The 20,037-nt window shown below is 38.9% G+C and overlaps 1 protein-coding gene across 1 annotated transcript in view; it reads right to left on the reverse strand.

Annotated features, from left to right (window-relative positions):
• Positions 1-885: 885 nt before the first annotated feature.
• The window catches only part of LOC109482714 (neurexin-3-beta-like), a 70,867-nt gene continuing 51,715 nt past the window's right edge, over positions 886-20,037 (reverse strand). The window contains exons 3-9 of the mRNA XM_019785533.1: positions 17,712-17,890; positions 13,158-13,329; positions 10,543-10,572; positions 7,132-7,403; positions 6,139-6,226; positions 3,845-3,856; positions 886-3,437 (exon numbers count right to left, since the gene is read on the reverse strand). Of these exons, the coding sequence (XP_019641092.1) occupies positions 2,740-3,437; positions 3,845-3,856; positions 6,139-6,226; positions 7,132-7,403; positions 10,543-10,572; positions 13,158-13,329; positions 17,712-17,890 (1,451 nt within the window). The 3' untranslated portion in view covers positions 886-2,739. The remainder of the gene's footprint in view (positions 3,438-3,844; positions 3,857-6,138; positions 6,227-7,131; positions 7,404-10,542; positions 10,573-13,157; positions 13,330-17,711; positions 17,891-20,037) is intronic.

The raw sequence follows: 20,037 nt of genomic DNA on the forward strand, positions 1-20,037 counted from the left end.
AAGTGTGCCTGAACACAAAATACACAAGTTTAAAGAATGAAGCAGATTTCTTTTGTCTCCTCCTATAAAGGGATGTGCTTTTATGATAAAGAGTAGCATTATTTCTGCAACCCCTTCATTCCACAGACCTTTCCAAAGTGAACAGTCAGAATTTGTACGAAATGCTCGAGTCATCGTGGGTACAGGATAGCCAGATTTCAACGGCTTGCAGCTCACCAGCGCCACCTGTCAATGGTTATTGAAAGTGCACCATGACTACATTTCTTTCACAGTCATTTTCGGCAAACATTGTTAGTAATGATTAGGCACAGGGTGTTAGCAGACAACCAATATATATTAGACAGACCTACCTGACTATTTCATATATCAAATCTGTCTTGCGACATTCTGCTGTGCACTGCTATCACAATCCCTCTAGTCAAATAGTTATCTGGCCAGCAAGTATCTCATAAGAAAGAAAAGCAAGTTAATGAAATATGAAAAATATTATTAAATTTAGACTGTTTTATCAAATGAGAAAATTAAACAATTAAATTGTTTTATTGAATAAGAAAAGCAAATCAATATTATTAAAGTTAGAATGCATACTTTGAGGAACAAAGTATAAACTTGTCTAAAAGAAAGAAAAAGATGATGTTCTTTTGTGTTGATAGCAACGTGTTTAAATACATAAAAGCAACATTTAATGTGAACTGATTAAACAGAATTTACAGGTATTTCACAATCGTTAGGAATAAAAAATAACTTCCATCCAAATTATACAGTTGTCAAAAAAATTGCAAGCAAGGTTATCATATGGCGTAAAATATATCAGAAACTCAAGAATATTGCTTAATGAACTAATAGCTTTGCCATTGAAGGTTTGAAAAATATTACCCAGAAAAGTTTTGTTTCAAGTTTATTGATGATTTCTGCATCTAGACATCAAAACTCGACCGGAGATTTTTGGAACTAAATATCAACTGAGGACTTCTAGACTCTTTTTATTGCTACATCTCCATATTTAATCTTCTATAAAACACAGTACATAGCTACAAATAATCGTTGTTGACCCTTATAACTTAAAAAATGACACCATATAAACATCCAGTCGGTATAACATAATTCTGTATAGCTCTTTTAAGTACATAAAGCTTGGATTCATCCACACACACTATTTATTACACTGATCATTCTTGCACACGATAGTACTGGTTTTCTTGGTATCACTAGTTCCCCATATAACACTGCTCACAGCCTAAGGCTCCAACCAACAGAGAGCATACAAATATATATATATACATGGTGCGCTAGCAATGGGGACCTCAAATCATCATAATTTTTCATACATTTCTCTCAAAGTAACCAATGTTTGTGTTGCTTCTTACAGAAGTTTTTTGTCTTTATCTTTTTTTTTTGTAACGAGAACTGTGTGTCACATCACATACATGTACTTATAGCAGTCCAAGATTGGGCAGGATATTTTTTTGTTCCTCTGCCTGTGCTATTCCTACAAGGAATATTGCTATAGACCTATGTAAGCACACATATATCACAGGGACGGAGGGATCCGCATCTGTACTGGCTGAGAGAGAGAGAGAGAGAGGCTACAAAGAAATGAACATTGTCTCTCCCTTTTATAGGCCTCCACATGACAACAGTACATTTACTGGCACATTTGGAGACGAGATTTCAGTTGGAGGAACATGCAGGAACAAGCCCGAAGTAAACTATCCCTGGAGCTTGTATATAGAACAATTGCATTTTGTTTACACAACTTGCTAGGAACACAACAGAGCAGGTAAACAAAAAATTGTTGGGGGACGTTAGCACCGTTTTTTTCTTTACAGCTGGTTTAGAGTGATGTTGGGATGCCTACGAAAGATTGTCAAGACAGAAAACAACTTTTGGAGGCTTTTTTGAATGATTGTCAGCTATAGCAATATATTCTACAGATGCAGCCCACAAAAGTGATTGGAATTCAATGTACTGTTCCCAGATGGATGTTTTTTTAAAGCAGTGTAAAAGGCACAAGGCTTGAGTCTGCATGTTCCTGAGTGAGTGGGTTAGAGCCAAGTTAGGTGGGAATACTGGAATGTTGACATTATGTCTCCTCACTTCCTCCAGGGAAGCAAAAAACAATCAACCCTCGCATGTCCTTTTTGATACGTTTACAAATTTAGCTAGTCTGTACTCCTACTCAATGTATGGATGGTGTGAAATGGTATACAGCTGACACACATGTACAGTCAGATTCCTGTATAGAATATCAAAATCTGCTTTAAATAAACAAAATATATAATATTTGTAAAATCCCAAATGGGCCTTTCTTACACAAAGCGTTGATTAAATTACTAAAAGTCTCCTTGTTTCATATAGAGGGACACCAGAAGACCAATATTAAATAAGATATGTTGCATACAGCTATTTATGATATTTTTTTGGATAAAAGCCATCTGTGGAAGGCTAGACATGAAATGCTGACATACACTACAAACCTGCTACAATGAAGTAGGACTACACCGTTACAGTGACATGTGGCAAAAGTTCTCGCTGACTTTGGTCAATTTTTAGAATAGTTTTTCCTATGAGCTAACGGCCCCCTCTCTCCATTCTGGCAAGACAAACAATGCATTTTCTGTTGTTTCAATATTCTGTATTCTATAGTGTGATCCTTTCACTCCTGGTCTACTGCAACAACTGATACAGTAAGGGACCTATGAGTTGACAGGGAGGGGGGGAGATCTTTACATTGGCACCTCATACGTACCACTCTTTCGAATCTTTCTTTTTTACTGGTTTATGTGGTTTCTCTTTCGGGACTGAGCCGTTTTGTTGTGCTGGTAATCCACTGGTGTGGAAGTTATAGTTTCGACTTTCATCTATCCGGTAGGAGCCTTCGTCTCTATTCCTATACTTGTACATTGCATAGAGGAGAATGAGGAGGGCTATGGCTGCGGCGACCACGATGCCCACCACCATTCCTGTCGTGCTCGCCGTGTCCGCCACTTGCTGCTCCTGCACGGGGTTCTGGACGGGGTTCTTCCCGTTCCCGGGGTCCAGCGTGATGATGTTCGAGGGTTTACCGTTGGGCGGTTTGTTAAACAGCGGCGGGATGACGTTGGATGTCGGCGGGATCTGGCCGTTGCCTCTCGGGACCGTGTTCGGAGTCAGGCCCGGCTGGAGCGGGGGCGACGGCTGAAGCGTGGGAGGCGCCGTCTGCTTGCCTCCGCCCGTCGTCGTGGTAACGGAGAACCTGACTCCGGCGTCCGTGCTCGCCGTGGTGGTGCCGGAGCCGTCGCCGGAGCCCGAGCCGTCGTCGCAGTCCGGATCATCCTCATCGTCGCAGCTGTCGGGAACGTCCGAGGGCGTCGGGTCAATCGGCAGGCTCTTTGGCGGTTTGGGGGGTTTCACTGTGGGCTGGCCGTTAATGATGGGGGTGATGATCCCGTCTTCTCCTGGAGTGGTGTAATGTCACAGTTAGACATGTTTAAATGTTTTGTTGTGCTGGTAGTGGTGTAATATTGGGTTTAGACATGTTTAAATGTTTTGTTGTGCTGGTAGTGGTATTAGGTCTGGGTTAGACATGTTTAAAATATGTACAGCAATGCTTGTATACTAGTATTACATGTAACAAAATGTCACAGGAACAATGAGAATGCAAAAAAGGACCAACAAAGCAAGCAATTGTTATAAAGTCTGATCATACGTCATGTAACATTGATAATATGTTCCGTGCACTGTTGGAAAATGTTTTTTTAATCATATATTACATTTTATGATGTTTGACTATTTCAGATCTTCGTACTGCTTCTTAACGTCATTCAATATCTCAATATATCCTAAATACACCATTCAACATTACCTTTCCCTCCCACTGTGTCATGTAAGCAAGCATCAATGTGAGAAAAAACAGAATAAATATACATATACATGTAATATAATACTCAATTTCAGTAAAAACAGTGGCAAGTACATTAAATTGTGAAATATAGTCTAAGTGCACTTATCGTAATGCTAGAATTCTGCACCCAAAACAAATATTGAATCCACTCCCACTCCCACACGATACAAAATGCCAAGGAAGTGTAAATGTAATAATTATGACAATGTACTAGACATTACTTATTATTTTAGGAACACAGCCTTCCCTGTCAGACACAGGACTATCTTTACCCCCCCCCCCCACCTGCCAAGTGGCATGCTCAAGGTCACAATGACATGATAAAGAGGATTCTGAAGGATTCCAATTTTAATACTAACAGAAGACATCATTGATGTGCCAAATCCTGCACCTCCTGTCGTTCATCTAAACCCATCACACACCTGGCGGTTACCAATTATTGGAGTTCCCATCATTTAACATCTTTTCCAGCAAATCACGTATAATCAATGATCTGTGCTAATGACCTCATTTGGGACACATTCAGTTACAGTTTAGTAGAATTACCAATTAAAAACAGCACATGCAGAGCCCGTATTTTGAATTTCGTGTTTGAGTGCCATTTGAATTACCATGCTATCCGTCTATGATTTGATTGGATCAGGACTCTAACTGCATCATGTTCTCAGTGAAAATTTTTGGCTATAAGATATTACTTAATGTGATTTTGACAAAGATATGTTTTACCATTGAAATGCAAGAAATTAGTTCTTTTGGAAGCATAATTTTTAAGCCCATCACACATTCACTACACCTTGATCCCCCAAATTTGTTCCCAAACACCAGTCGACCAGTATTAGCTGACATTTGGGAGCACTCACGCCTACCAACACGCCTACCCTTCTGTATGAAGCAAAACAAATTTGAGTGAAATACGAGTCAAATTTGACCCCCGAACATGTCCCAGACACTGCTAACTTACTCCCAAATAATTGGCTTAGCCTAGTGTTCTGCTGACTTACAGCCAACCATGTTCCAACCTCCCAACCAACCCCCAAATGTTTTTAAAATTCTGAAACATTCGGCTGGTGCAGCTAAATACTAGTAGTAGCCAAATTCAACAACCACCAGCTGGCTTTGCACTGACGTAACTCCTAACCATGGTCGGGGGGCATTTGGCTCGGTGACTTTGTGAATGTGTGACAGGCTAGGGGCTTGCTAAACTTTAAAGGTGCTGTTAAGAGTAGAGACCTTTTATTGTATCGTTAGCCCCCTGCACAGACTTTTAGTGGTACAGTCTTTGTTTCTACAAGAGGCATGAGCAGCAGTTTCTTTTCAGGGGATGGTCCTGTTTACGGAGAGAGTTGTATTTTGCCTAGTACACAAGAAGTGTTACTTCCTCTGCCACACCAGAGAATTCGCGTATCAGCACTCTCCCCGAAAAAAAATGCCATTGCTGCTAGAAGTGACTGCGAAGGAGGCTAAGCACTGTTATTTCAGACACAGGCAATGTAACTGGGACAACCAGGATTGGGTTTAACAGGGCAGAAATAATAGGCCCAACTGTGTCAATCACACCCCATGGAAAATCCATCTGCCTGCCAACAAATTATCACTGGAAGACTCATTGCCATAGCACTTCATTTTATCTGGCTGACCCGCGCAACCCAAGCATTGATGGTGGGTTTAATTTCATGCTTGGCTCATGGAGCAGACACAGGGAGCCGAATCTAGGTGTGCGAACAATCTGCTCTGGATTGGGGCCAAACTTTGCCGTCAGTGATAAAAGTCACAGTTACCAACATTCGAAACCTTAAAAGTACGTGTTCTGGAAAGTAAGGATGGACATAACTTCTAATCTGTTGTGGCAAGCATTACAGTAACTGTACACGTTACTCAGTCTGTAGTCTTCGTTTTTGGATTCTAAGTCAAGATGATAACTTCACTAACATTGATCTTACACAAACCTGTCAGATGTTTCTATCAGCCAGTCTGATGACAACCTGATAAGATCTGGGTTTAACTCATGGTGTGGACACATTTCTTGTATACGTCATGATACAGTTTTGGTCTGAGACTCATAGAATTTTTGAACGGCGAGAAATGTCGAGAAGCTGAGATTGATCTAAGATGTCTCAATATTTGTTTGACACATGCAAGAGTAACCCAAGAATGCTTGGAGTTGCAGGATGAGTAAACAGCAAGAGCTTTTGTTCTGTTTAAATGAAAGATGGAACAAGTTAAACGACAGATGAATCAAGAACCGTGGGTCTGACCTGAGCCCAGTGATGGGTCACAGTCGTCTTCATCATCACTCTGACAGCCTGACCCTGACATCACCAGGATGTCATCCTCGTCTGATGGCTGCAGGGAGAATATGAAGATGGGAGTAAGTCAACGCGTCAGCAGAACATATACAGCACCTGTGCAAAACTCATAATGTATAATATACATGTAATGTGCATAGCACTTTCAAATTGGTAGAATGTCTCGTTTAAGATCGTATTCACATATATAAGGATGACATCCCGTCTATAGTTTTCAATGTTGTGTCAGAAAGATATTGTCTGCAACAGGCAAAATTCTGATGCAACGTTGACTAAACATCAAATGAAAACCGTGAAAAACCTTTTGTTTCGTACATGTGCACTTGTGTCTTACCATTATACCCTTGCACACTTACATGTAATGTTTATGGCCACATAAGCTTTAATTGAACACTTTAATCTTACAGTAACACTTTTTTTACATTGAAATTATTTATTACATATTTTTTCCTTCCTATCCAGAATGTCATGCCATCTTACATATATTCAACCTTTCACAGGACATGACCCCAAAAAAAGAAGCCTTGAATTTTTGGCTGACTCTGTCAACCTTGTTCACAGAATGGACCCATCTACTCTTGGAACGTGACGTCAGAGACACATGACCGTAGCAGTGGGTACAATCATTCCAGTGTTGGAAGATAAAGTTTAGTCTTTATTTCATAATGACCAGAGCTGCCCTAACATGGCAACCAACCGGAAAAAGAAAAAGAGGGCATCCAAAAGAGACGTGGAGTAGAACAATTCAGAGGGACCTAAAAGAGAGAGGAAATGACTCTGGACACAGTCCCAGACGCAGCTGCAGATAGGGCCAGATGGAAATCCTTCCTAGCTGTCGCCGCAAGAACCACTAGGTTCAGAGGAGGTTTGAGTGAGTGAGTGAGTCATAATGACTTGTACCAACACAGCTAAACTTTCATGCCAAGGATTACTAGTACTTACGGGCACAGGTTTGCGAGGCTGTGGAGGTACGGGGAGGGGGGGCACACGGGTGGGCATGGACGGGGGTTTAACGGCCTTCACGTCCCCCTCCACTCGAACCCGGGGGTCCTTCTGACGTGCCAGGTCCAGAACCTTGATGTCGTTGTAGTAGAAACCCGACAGCATGCCGACAAAGTAGGGCTTGTCGACGGCTCGCCTGGACCGCCCATTACTGCTGCCGCGTCCTCCAAGCCTAATGTAGGCCTGGCTGTTGAAGACACTGAGTTGTTTACCTGTGCAGAGCGGCGGGGAGAGAGGACGTAGTCAGTACACAGGATTTGGCTGGAGAAAATAGGTGATCAGCAATGGAGCTGCCCTGGTGTTAGGATTTAATGAAAGCTGTTTCAAAAAGGAACTTGGACACAACTGTACAAAAACATTTGACGTTCTCCCTGCTGAAGTTGTCTTTTTAATAGGAAATACGTATTGGTTATGGGGTAAGGCAGCAGGGAGAAAGAATCTGGCAGTGCTTTTGGAATATAGAAATCTCACAAGGTTCCTAGAGTCTCAAAAAGTTGGTTTAAAACAGAGTAAAATGCAAGCGGAACAAGTTCCTTTCAGTTGTGTAGATACATTGCAAGTCCCATCTCAACTAGAACACAGTCACCATATCAGATTAACATGACGGATACAACAAATTGAAACTGAGTAAGTTGACATTTATTTCGAGACATTAAGAAATGCAGACTTGTCCAATCAAATGAAGATGAAGCATGTAAGCCAATGTCGTTAAAGATGAAAAATGCACGACTTGTGCGAGGCAACTTACTCTGCAAAATCAAAACATCAAAACAGACCAGTCGTAATCCCTGATGTCAAAACTGACACTGAATTGATTCACTGAATTACCTGTTAATGTGGCGTTAAAATGTTATCATATAAAGACATATAACAATTCTGACTGACAGTGAATCACAGGATACCAATCGTCTTTGGGTGTGTAAATTAACTATCTTAATGTCCATAATGCACATCGTTTTATGTCCATATATTGACATAATACAACACTTTCACACAACAGTATCTTCTTTCATCTTGCATCAGTTTCCTTTCACTCATTTCTTTCCAGTTGGAATGCTCTCTCTTTTTTTTGTTTCTTCCTACGTTTGCATAAATAAAATCCTTTAAAGGCACTGCCCCTAGAGCAGGTAGAAATTAGATGTCTATGGGAAACAGTCAAACAGGTAATATTTGAATTGCATTACTCCAATATGGCCAATATGGCAAACTTCTGACCATAATCCAAAACACATGTAAAAGACAACATCCTTGAATATATGTAGCACAGGACTATACGTGAATTAAAAAAACAATTCAGTTGAACGGGCCTGAGCAGCAACTGTTGAAATTGTCAGTATCAAAGATTCAGAAAATAATCATTTTCGTAGATTCAACGAGACTGATTGAAGGCAAGAACTCAATAATTGGAGGTGTTGTCTATCATGATCACTGGAAAGATCATACAGCTCATTTTTCAGTTGCTCGGCCCCATTCTGTCAAACTTCATCTGTAAAACAAGTCATCAAACCTGTACAGCATAATCTACAAACTGGCATTCAAGACTGGGACGTTGAAGGTGGGAATGTGGCACACAGAGGACAACAAAATCGCATACTGTAAATCACAATTGTTTCGCGGTACTTTTATATTTGCGGTTTTTGCTGTGACTTCTGTACAGCGAATTTATCATTACCACGAACAAATAATTCGCTGACTTTCTTTCTTCTGGACCTGCTGTCACCGCAAACATATAGTTCCATGAATATGTCCATTTTTCTCAGACCACAAAATTTTGTTATCGCCAATATAAAGTGATTTACAGTAAATTTCAAAATCTGTACTAAAATGTTGATGGAAAACTGACAGAAAAGTACATTAAAGGGAATAAGCTGACTGCGAACTGTTGACCTGGAATTAAGAAAGACATTTAGCCATTTTCAGTTGTGTAGCCTCATAATCCATCCTACAAGGATTATAAGGATTCCGTCTGTCAAAAATATAGGCAATGCATCTTAATCAATAGTGCAGCAGCACCTGAAAAAGAAATACCAACATGATCATACTTGGTATTCTGATTCGATGCAAATATTTTGCAGGATAGAAAGAGAGAAAAAAATCTTTTAGAGATTAAAACAAAATACTGTTAGATGCTGTAAAAGACTGATGAAAGTAAGCAGCCTTATATCAGCATTTGTTGAGGCAAAAGTCCTTGAGAAGAGCCTCAGGTCAGCAAAACAGAGTCTTTTGAAGTTCTTGACAACAATCATTATTGACTTATAGGTAGTGAAAGTCTAATATTTTTACCAGTCCTAACAAAATTTTCAGATAATTTCAGGTAACATTCAACTCATTTCCACCCCTAAAGAAAAGTGGTTTGGCCTTCCTTCTCTTCAACTGAGTTGTCCATAAAATAAACCTTTCAATCCACTTAACTATTAATTTGAAGGGCAAAGCACACAAAAAACAGTTCCAGTCTAATTTGAGTAAAGAAAGGTGGAGAAAGATGTAAAAAAAATGTTATTATGATTTTTGAGATTGGACTTGCAATGTCAACCACTACCACTAACTAAAATGACTCAATACAGTCCGATTTACATAATCTGCTTGCCACATAGTGTCCAAATATTGATGTTGCAGTCCTGGAAACAACAAGGAGTTGTGTCACTGCTAACTAGCACTTTTAAATTAAATTACTTCATTGACCGGTTCCTTCAATATTTTCAAAGGCTACACTGTACATATATACGAACAGTGCTGTTGCATATACTGTACACCATGTGGCAAGCTCTCATTAAAATCAGCATGCAATGGTACATTTCATGCACACTTTTGAAGAAAAGGTTGCCTCTCACATGTTTGCCACTACTTCCTAGTGGCCAGTCAGTTCTCATAGTTTAAACACACAGACCTCCACATATGTGACAAACGTGACAACACAAAACAGTTCCACCCCTGGGGTGTTGCCAAAAAATTTGCATTCAAAGTACTGTTTTGGGAAAATGTTGTTAGAACTCAGATTTTCAAACACTACATTTTTATTTTCTTGAAAACAGGAACAGGCTGTTTCAGAAGTAGTGTAAAACATGATCGGCATGTGTATCTGCTCTTATAGGAAGTAGAAAATTCGATAGTTACTTTGAATAAATGATACCATTCATTCGAGGTGTGGTGTCATGCCTTACAAAAAGGGCAAAGTGACAGTAGCTGTCCATTCAGTCTGTATATGCACTTACCCGACATCCAGCAAGTTTCATTCCTTTTTATAAAATACATAGCACTACTGTTTGGTGTACAAAAACATGGCATACACTGTGTCAACAAGGGTAGGTGATGGTAGGAAAATGTATGCAAAAAATGGGTTACTTGACGTACTCCTGTCCTCAGAGGATAAGTAGCTAGGAACTGCTCATGCACAACAATGGCATCCAAGATGGCAGCAGAAAAAGGTGAAGAAAAAGAGCAAAAATTCTTCAACTTCAAAAATTCCTGTTATCAAGTCTTCATTCAAGGCACAAAAAGTCAGTATGGTTTACTGCCATTTTATCAAAGATGTGTTATCAAGAAGGAAATGTCACAAAAAGTGATTTTCTTTTCATTACAAAGTGATCTTGTCAGAAAGGAGGGAGAAGGGAGAATTCTAAGTTGGAAAAATGTTGCTGTGCAAACGTCTAGCATGCAAAAAGTCTCTCGACTGATGTTATAAAGAGTCTTTCTCTGTGTGTCATGCAAAGATGGTGGAGGACTGAGATTGTCCTCCGTCAGGCATGCAAGAAGAAAGGTGGGATGTTTGTGTGAGACCAGTGAGATGCATACGTATATTACGTAGACACAGGAACAGAAGTCTGTATACGTAGGTGTCCCTGACGTTATACACTGAGTTACACAGACTTAGACCTGGGACACATTCAACATGCTTGTAAACTACCTGAATAGTAGACTAACAAACCACATGCAAATAAGATGAACAAACAAACAAACAAACAAGATGCTAGGACGCTACCAAGGGTCTTTGGCCAAGAATAGATGGGAAAGCCTTAAGTTTCACTGCATGTACGCTAGCATGTGTCCTTCTCTGAGTAGGAAAAAAGTACTAGGCAGACAACTTCAAGCTGTGTTGGCTTAATAATAGATGAAATTGGGGGCTGCTAATTTCTAAAAGCTCTTCCCTGCCCCGGAAGTATTGATTCCACTGTTACCAGGGAATTAGCATTGATATACCCCTTTCCAGCTAGAAAGCTGGCCAACAATTTGGTAAATGACTTGCACAGCTGGGGAGCACATGAAAGCAATGTTACTTCTTGGTCAGCTTGCTCCGGCTATCAAAAACCAATGATGGCCTGCAAAATATGGCTAGTGATTCCATTACTGGCTTAGATAGCCGGCATTAGAATGTAAACGATCACTTTACCTTGAAATTGACCACCTAGGGCTTTCCGGTAATGATATAGGGGAGCTAAAGGCACTCTTACAGGCAGCCCTGGTATTGATCAGGGTGGGTTTACTGAGGTTTCCCTGCTGACAACTGTTAGGAACACATTTGTAGGAAATATCTATCACATCGAGGAATCGATACCTAACCTCAGGCACACATATGTCGTACTCTTAACAAACCCAAAACATGCTTTTCTTTCAATATTGTTTTCGCTATTCTCTTAAATTTCCTCTTGGTTCGACAGACTTTGCAATTCTACAAAAGGACGATATATTTTGTATTCATACTTCAATGTCCTGCGCAGGTGGGAATGATGTTAAGTATAAAATTTAGTGAAAATGACTTATAAAGTGTAGAATGTTCTGACAAGATACATGCACAATGACTTTTTTCATTGCATTAAGAGGGAATTTACATCACGGCATCCCTTAACAGAGACGGGGGCTGCCACAGACTTCCTGCAACCTTTGATCCACTGCTCAACGAGTAAGCTGCATAGAGTGACATTGAGGTGGATTGCTCATTTCTTGGCAAAGATTGGAGTTGTTCAGTCAAAAATTTGATAAAGTCCAACTTCTTGTGTTGGAAAGTACAGTTCAAACTTGCTTCATAAAACATGCACACACAAAATGGTACTGTGCTAAGTGTGCAATTCCTTAGAACCTTCCCATCTGTGAAATAATTCAATTTGTTTTCTTGGCCAGACCAATGGTGTGTTCCAAACAGCCAACAGTAGCAGAGAGGAGACAAAAAAGTCACAAAGGTTGGACCACATTGACAATCATGATTTACATTTGTTGATCAATTAAAGAACTTTCCCTGTTAAATAAATAAGACAAACACGTCATAAACAATATAATACATGTAACTGATAAAACTTCAACCAATGACCTGCTTTATAATTTCTTAGCGTTCAATACCGATTGGTACATGAATGTACTTCTCTACAGACCTAAATAACAAAGCCAAGTTTTGTTCAAAGAATCAAACTGTGAATCAGAGCTTGGCTGAGTGGTACAGAGGAAAAGCTGTTTGGAGCGACAAAAGTGGTCGTTTAAAGTTGCTGCAGCAATGTTGAGCTATCAAAAAACAAGTACCACAGACCCAAGCTGTTCTCCATGTCTGATTCCTTTCAGCAAGAATTTTCTTTCAGTTGTGATTGCACAAGAAAGCAGGTCAATTGAGAAGCAACACACCCCTAAAACAAATATACCTTACAGAGAAATTATGTTACAGTTATTACAATTATAATGTTTCCTGAAATGATAACTAAAGTTATAACTCATAAGTACTGTTTACATGTACTGTTAAAAATGTTCTATTTGAATTTGCTCTCATATTGATACTTTTTACAAATGACAATGAACATGCGCCTCAAAAAGTCAGATTTTTACAATGACTGAGTGTATACAATTTGTATCCGGGAACTTAAAACCTGCCCCTCTCTACTGTCTGACTGCCCATAAAAATAGGATAAAGGGCTATGCCCCTGTGGTGTCACCAAAAATAAAACAAAACACGATGTCAGTGACAGATCTTGGGGTGGCCCACTCACCTGTCGGTTTCTTCTCATTGAGCGCTAGATTGTCCAGCTGTAGCGATGCGTTAGCGCCGATACGTGAGAACCGTACAATGTGGTAACTTCCGTCGTTGACTTTTTTAGATTTTTCAGAAACGGGATGGTCCTGTGTGCCCATGTTGTACGTGGCAACAAGCAGCCCATCATCCTGTAGGAGAGAAAGGTAATGGAAACTTAAGACAGCAGTGAGCACCAAGGAATGGAATCTTTTTATAATGTAAGTAGGTTGCGAATGGGAGGGCAGCAGCAAAGACAACACTGACAGCCCTAATCAGTGCTAAGCACCAAATGCAACAAGGATAATGATGATGTATGTAAAATATTACTAAAAGATAAATCAAATATGGAAACTTAAGGATCAAAACCAACTGTGGAGTTCAGTTGTCACAAGACCAGATCCATACAAACTGAAATCTTTTTTGTTTCTCTGAAATACATCCTTGTTACTACAAAAAGTTTTCTTATACATTAAGTTTTCTTATATATTAAGCGGTCACATGTAAGTCATTTTGGACATTGTAAAACATGTAAAACTGTGCTCTTTGCATTGCTTTAACACAAGGGCTTGTCTGGCCCATTATGACCCAATGTCTAGTTCCTAATGCATGAGTGTGGTCAAATGGTATCTTTCCTTGGTGCTGAACATTTTGTGCTACACATATGCACACTGTTACAGGCAAAAGAACTTGCAAAAAGTTCCTATTTGTGAACTTTATCAGATACATTTGATTTGTATTTCTAAGTGTCACTGAAATAACACTTCCGATCCAATGTACCAATCCAATCCAATTCTGTAATTCCCTTTTTTTCCCGGTACTTTTAAGTTCGCATTTTTGTGGTCACTTCTGTACCGCAAACTTATCATTACCATTGACAAAAACAATTGTAATTCCTCAACATTCTTTTTTCTGCACCTGCCACCTCTGCGAACATACATGTATAAGTAGTTCCGGGAAGAATTTTTCTCAGAACGCAAACTTTTGATAGCATGAACATTTAGTGAATTACAGTATCAAAAAGTACGATAGGTTGTTAGATCTTTGGAAAACTAGCATTATGACAGAAATATATCATTTAGACATCATATACCATGTACTTTAGTCCATGTACTGAAGCCTTACAAACCTGCTCACTACCGTGTAAAATGAGTTAACAGTGTACGTCTCTGTTTACTATGAGAGTAGATTGGGGATGACGTGGAAACAACAGAGGGATTGTGGCTTTCTCACGACATTTCCTGTCAGCTCCTAGATCCGACCCCAGGGAAAAGGTGGAAACCATAGACCATAAAAGGAATGTTAAATCAAGTGTCCACTCAAATTTGTAGCTGTGCTCAGTGTATCATGATCAGGGCAGTCTCTTATACAATGTTTTGAGAGACAAGTTGCATTTGTGTGTCTATGGGAGGGGGTGTATTTTGGTGCGACTAGTGTTTTTCAGTCGAGAATGTTATCAATTGGTTTCCCTATCTTATGAAACATTCATATTTGAGCATGTTTAAAAATACATACAAAATACAAAATGTAATGTTACATGCAAAAAAAAAAGACACTAACAAATCTAAATCCTACACCAGGAGCAAAAATAAGAAACATGCAGTAGTCCGATATAATATTGTGTTACAGTACTGATCTAGAAGCAATCCACCAGAATCAGATAGGGTGCAGCACAATGACAATGAAGTGTTGTTTGATGTTATGTGGTGAGACGTTGGCTTGCTAGAAGAGCTTAGTTACTGGTAACATTTTTTTCTTGGTAACATGTCTATTATATTAAATTTCAACCAACACCATTTTTTTGTTTTAGATTTGCTGACCAGTGAACAACAAATGCTGAGAACATATAACAATTCAAAAATGTTCAAACAGAAACCATGTTACGATGGTTTTTCAGATGATGAGTAGTTTGTTGATAGCTGTTTTAATAAATTCTTTCCACATTTCACGGCATAAATTTTGAACTCATTTCCACATTAGACTGAGCCCCTCAGTACCTGTTACAGTTTAATACTTCATAAGATCATAATTTATTATATTTAAGACTATTTACAGACCTTCCCCTGCTTTTAAAAATGAGACAGATGTGGATTTCATGCTTTTATGCCTATTGTGGACCCGCTAGGTCACAATATTTACCTTTTCTATCTTGTTACAGCCATTCATAAGTAACAAACTGTTCAAGCTTGTAAGATTTAGGTACAGTCTGTATTACACCAATTAATTGTGAAATAAGTCATCATTGAGCGATTCATGCAGAGCTGAAGTATTTTTGGTTTACAGATCTAATACTGTAACAGCAGCAACTTTCTTCACAGAAACTGAGTGGTGGAATCAGCTGCATTTGCTTCGTGATGACTTTTGTATATTTAACAATGGTCGCTGCATTTTCTACGAATGTTGAGATATATCAAAAGCCAAAAGCCATAAAGTCCTTTTCAGTTGGCAACTTTACTGCACAATGACTAATTTTTAACTACATGTATGGACATGCACGGAGTGGGTCTTGCCAAGAGAGAGAACACATTTGGCTATTTCAGCAATGTATCATAAGCAATTTAAAATATGACTACTATATACGTAGGAGGACACTACCTACTATTACCTAATAGTCCCTTGACCAACCAGGCTGTCAGGGGGACAAGGCAGAATTTTCCTTTGTGCTTCAGCTGTTAGTAGCTTTGGGATTGTCATTCTAGGAGGAAACTAGAGTTTGGGTGATTCTAAAATGAATGTGGACAGTTGGATGTTGGCCAATGCTGATAGTTTCTGCCCACAAAGGCAATTCGCCACCTAATTGGAGTGAAATAATTTGGAAGAAGTCATAAATGTACAAATTCATGTACATGTATGTCCTGGGTGAAATTCTAATAAAATCTGCCAGAGGGCACAAGGAACACAATGCTACAAGCCCTGGAGTCTTGATGTGTGTTCTTATCTTAAAGTCTGCAGTGGTTGACTAAATACCCCAGACACATAAGAAGACATTATTTCATCATTACCGTAACGGTTATACAAAATTTTCCAAAACGTATTAAAATGCCTGACTGTATCCAATATTAATGCACTGTAGCAAAATAAACAAAAACATCTAAAAGCACAGGAACAAACTAAGGATTTAGGGTCTAGTCAAAGCCATTACAATATTGTACTCTCTGTACACGTGCTTCTGTCTTGGATCAGTAATAAAGTAAACAATACTGTTACACTAATCAAAATGGTAATCACTTATCACAGTTCAATTGTTGTTTCAAAACAAAATGTCAGTCTGAGACTTGGCTGAAGATCCTACATGTACCTATACCTTCATATGTTGACATAGTTATTCAAATACAGTTTTAAATTACTTTTATTTTGTCAGGTTTTAATATTCATAGCCCTTTTCATGATGTATTTGTGAACGACTGTCGGTGAGTATATATTTCACACCAAAAACTCTTCAGGCCGGCCACTGCGTGATTTGTCAGCTTGACAAGATTTCACGCAAAGGGAAATTGGATGAGACCATGCATGAAAATGGTTTCCCACTGCCAGGTGGCACACAGGGCAAAGGTTAATTACCTCTCATTTTGCCCGATTTCGGAGAGAACCAACCAAAGTCCCTCATGCAGATCATGATTTATTCCGTTCCTTCAAAAATGAAGTCTGTGTCATTATTGTATTCAATTTAGTGCTGCATTATTATTCCACCAAGATGGAAACACCAGCTACAATAGAGTGACTGAAATTCATTCATAACATTATGAATCATCCTAACAGTATTTTAAAGCAGCAGAATGTGATGCTGTAAGGAGGTTAACGTCCTTGGTGCGGTTAATTACACTGTAGTTGTAAACTTTGCAATGATAAATTTTAAAGTGATTCTCAATTTACTTGTTGTCTGTTATGATTGTAAAAGTAGTAAACTGCAGAGGAAAGTCATGGCAGATTGACACTGTCATTTACAGACAACAGTTACTCAAATTTATGATATCTACCCAAACTTTGATAAGTGCCCGTTTTAGATAAGGTAACGTGTTGAGCACACACTTCTGGTTCCTGCTGAACAAAAGTTGCAGGATTTTGAATCTCTTGTGGAGTCTAATATATACACAAGCCCATACCACATTGCTTGTAATACTTAGCCTAGGTTTTAATACACTTAGCTCTCACTGCCTGGGGGTGGCAACTGTCAGGTGGGCAGGCGGCTAGGAGCGTAATTTAGTCAGGATGATAAAAAAGTATCTAAAAAGAACACTTTGAGACAGGACTTCTGAGACGATTTTTGAAATATTGACCAGTTGTTGTTCAAGGATGTCAGTTTAACCCTGTGCATGTAGTTTATTTATTGTTTATTTCAGGCTTGATGGCCTATATTGACAAACACAATCATACACATAGACATTGACAAACACATCTAAAAATATTACTAAATATTTCCATCTGATTGTATATCTAAAAAAGAATAGGACCACCAAGCCACCTGAATCATAGTACTGGGTCAATCTCATTTGAATGGTCTTGACACTTTGAGGGTTAAGACGTAAATACTCACAATCATGATCTCCATGAAGTCGTCTGATGTTGCAGAGTCGATGCGGACCAGGACGGCCTGGGTGACCCTGGTGGTGAAGCCAACAGCCAGCATATCAATCCTGGTGTTGGGCCGCGCCTCGCTGGGGAACTCATAGGTGATGAGGCCTCCTGCCGGTCCAAACTCATACGTGGTGCTGACTGTTAGAGGGGGAAAACAATACTAGTACCGGGGCATCTCTGTCAGAAATCCTGGCTTTAAAGGCATCCAACGAGATTTCTGGGCAGTAATAAATTGAATGTGTTTTCAAAGTCAAATTTCTGGTCATTTTTGTCAAGAACAAAATGTAGTAAATTGAATCAACCCTATCCCATTGGATACTGTTAACACAAAACAGTTCCCATGTTCTAGATATTTATTATTGGTACCAAAAAGGGACTCATTACGTGGCTTATTTTCAAGCTATTTTATTTGTTTCAAGTATCAAATGATGACAAAAAATGTGCTGATTATGAATGGCAGTAAACATAATATTAGACAGATATATTTTTTGTTTTGCAGTACTGAAATTGCATTGGATGTCTTTATGAGAGCCAGAACTTTCAACAAAATGTCGTGAAAAAAAGCAGGGAGGCCAAGTTCTAGTCTCTTAATTGCATCATATTCTGACAGAATGCAACATCCATTCCAGTTCAAACAAACAATTAATTGTAGATACAATGTTATAGCCTCTGTGAATGATTACATCAGGTTGGTGAGAGCTGGTATAAGATTCTTTATTGAACAACCACATCCAACAATCCAAAATACAAATGTAAGTCATTGCACCTAAAGGTGACAGATGGTCAGCAAAACACAAGATGTGTAAAACCCCGGGTGTTGAATAAAGAACCTTCTTATACGACTTTGTAGCCTGTTTTTTGCAAATAACAGACGTAATACGGAATGGAAAACAGGATGGAGCCAGTTTGGCTGCCTGTTAATGACAGTCCAAATGGTCAGAATTACTCGGAAGTTTGACAAAAACTCTGCAACAAAAGTACTTTGTTATCAAAAAGGGAGTTCACTTACCTGGACTGCATTCTTCAACTCATCAAAGGCTTACCAATAACCATCATACCAAAGTACATTGTATATTACGGTAGGAAGATTGTAACTCGAACCACTGGCAACTAATTTTTGCAAGCAATTTATGTATCAGACTTGCATACATGTATGTCGATTCAGAAGTTGAAGATACAACATTAGGAACACAGGCTGCTGAGAAACCTACAGCCCATGCAATCTGAGCAGAAGGAAGGAAAAAGGGAACTTGTACTTGGCAGAAAGGAACACAGTTTGAGCCAACTCTTAATGATAGTGTCATCAGTTGGTGTACATCAAAAGACGACTTTCTGAGAACTAAATTGCAAATTAAGGGTGGAAGATACTTCCAAAACCATTTACGTTAGACAATATTGCAGAAAGGGCAATTATTTCTTGCACATTTCTTGTACATCAATGGCCACATCAAGATATCTCCGTGATATATCATTACAGGCAGGTCTCAACAACAAATCTGGTCACATGTTGCAACAACAAAACTGTGAAACTTTCAACCATTCAAGAAAAACACACAAAACCAAATCTCTTAGCATAAGACTTCATTTGCAAACTGCAAGAAGGCATTAGAGCTACCCTATATTAAAGGACACTTTGTGAACCATGAGATAAAGGTCCAACTGATATGCACTACATGCTCTCTCTGGGACACAATGACCAATTAACCCAGTTCCCCTGGAGATTTCCAACTCATTATAGATTGTTATCTCATGTGGCCTTATGTCAAACCATCCAAAAATGGACATTATGATACTATCTCTCTTGATAGCCTTATCGTATCTCAACTAATATATGCTGGAATCTTCTAGGTACATTGTGTTGATAATCATGGTTACTAAATGGAAGGCTGTTGTGTTATATTAAAAGTTTAAGATTTTTTGGCTAATTATGCAGTATGGGCCTGCTCTTAGAGTTAGTAGGGTATTTTATCACATCACAAAGATCAAAAAGGACAACTTTTGTGCATGTACATGTAATTAGCTTCTTTTTCTCAGTTCTTGCAAAAAAGTGCAAATTTTTAAATATGCCTAGTTCAACTGAACACAATGGCTCACTGCAAGTAGCAACTCACAATACATTGTATATATACCTATCGCACATACATTGTACATGTAACTTTTTTCAAGGGTCACAGACATTTCAACATAATTAACTATTGGATCTGGTTCTAAAACTTTAATTTCAGTATATTCATAATCAAGAACAGATCTAGAGTGCATCAACTTCAAGGCATTATGTGACATTT

This window comes from Branchiostoma belcheri, unplaced genomic scaffold, assembly GCF_001625305.1.
Source record: "Branchiostoma belcheri isolate BF01 breed outbred unplaced genomic scaffold, Haploidv18h27 scaffold60, whole genome shotgun sequence".
NCBI classification, from domain to species: Eukaryota; Metazoa; Chordata; class Leptocardii; order Amphioxiformes; family Branchiostomatidae; genus Branchiostoma; species Branchiostoma belcheri.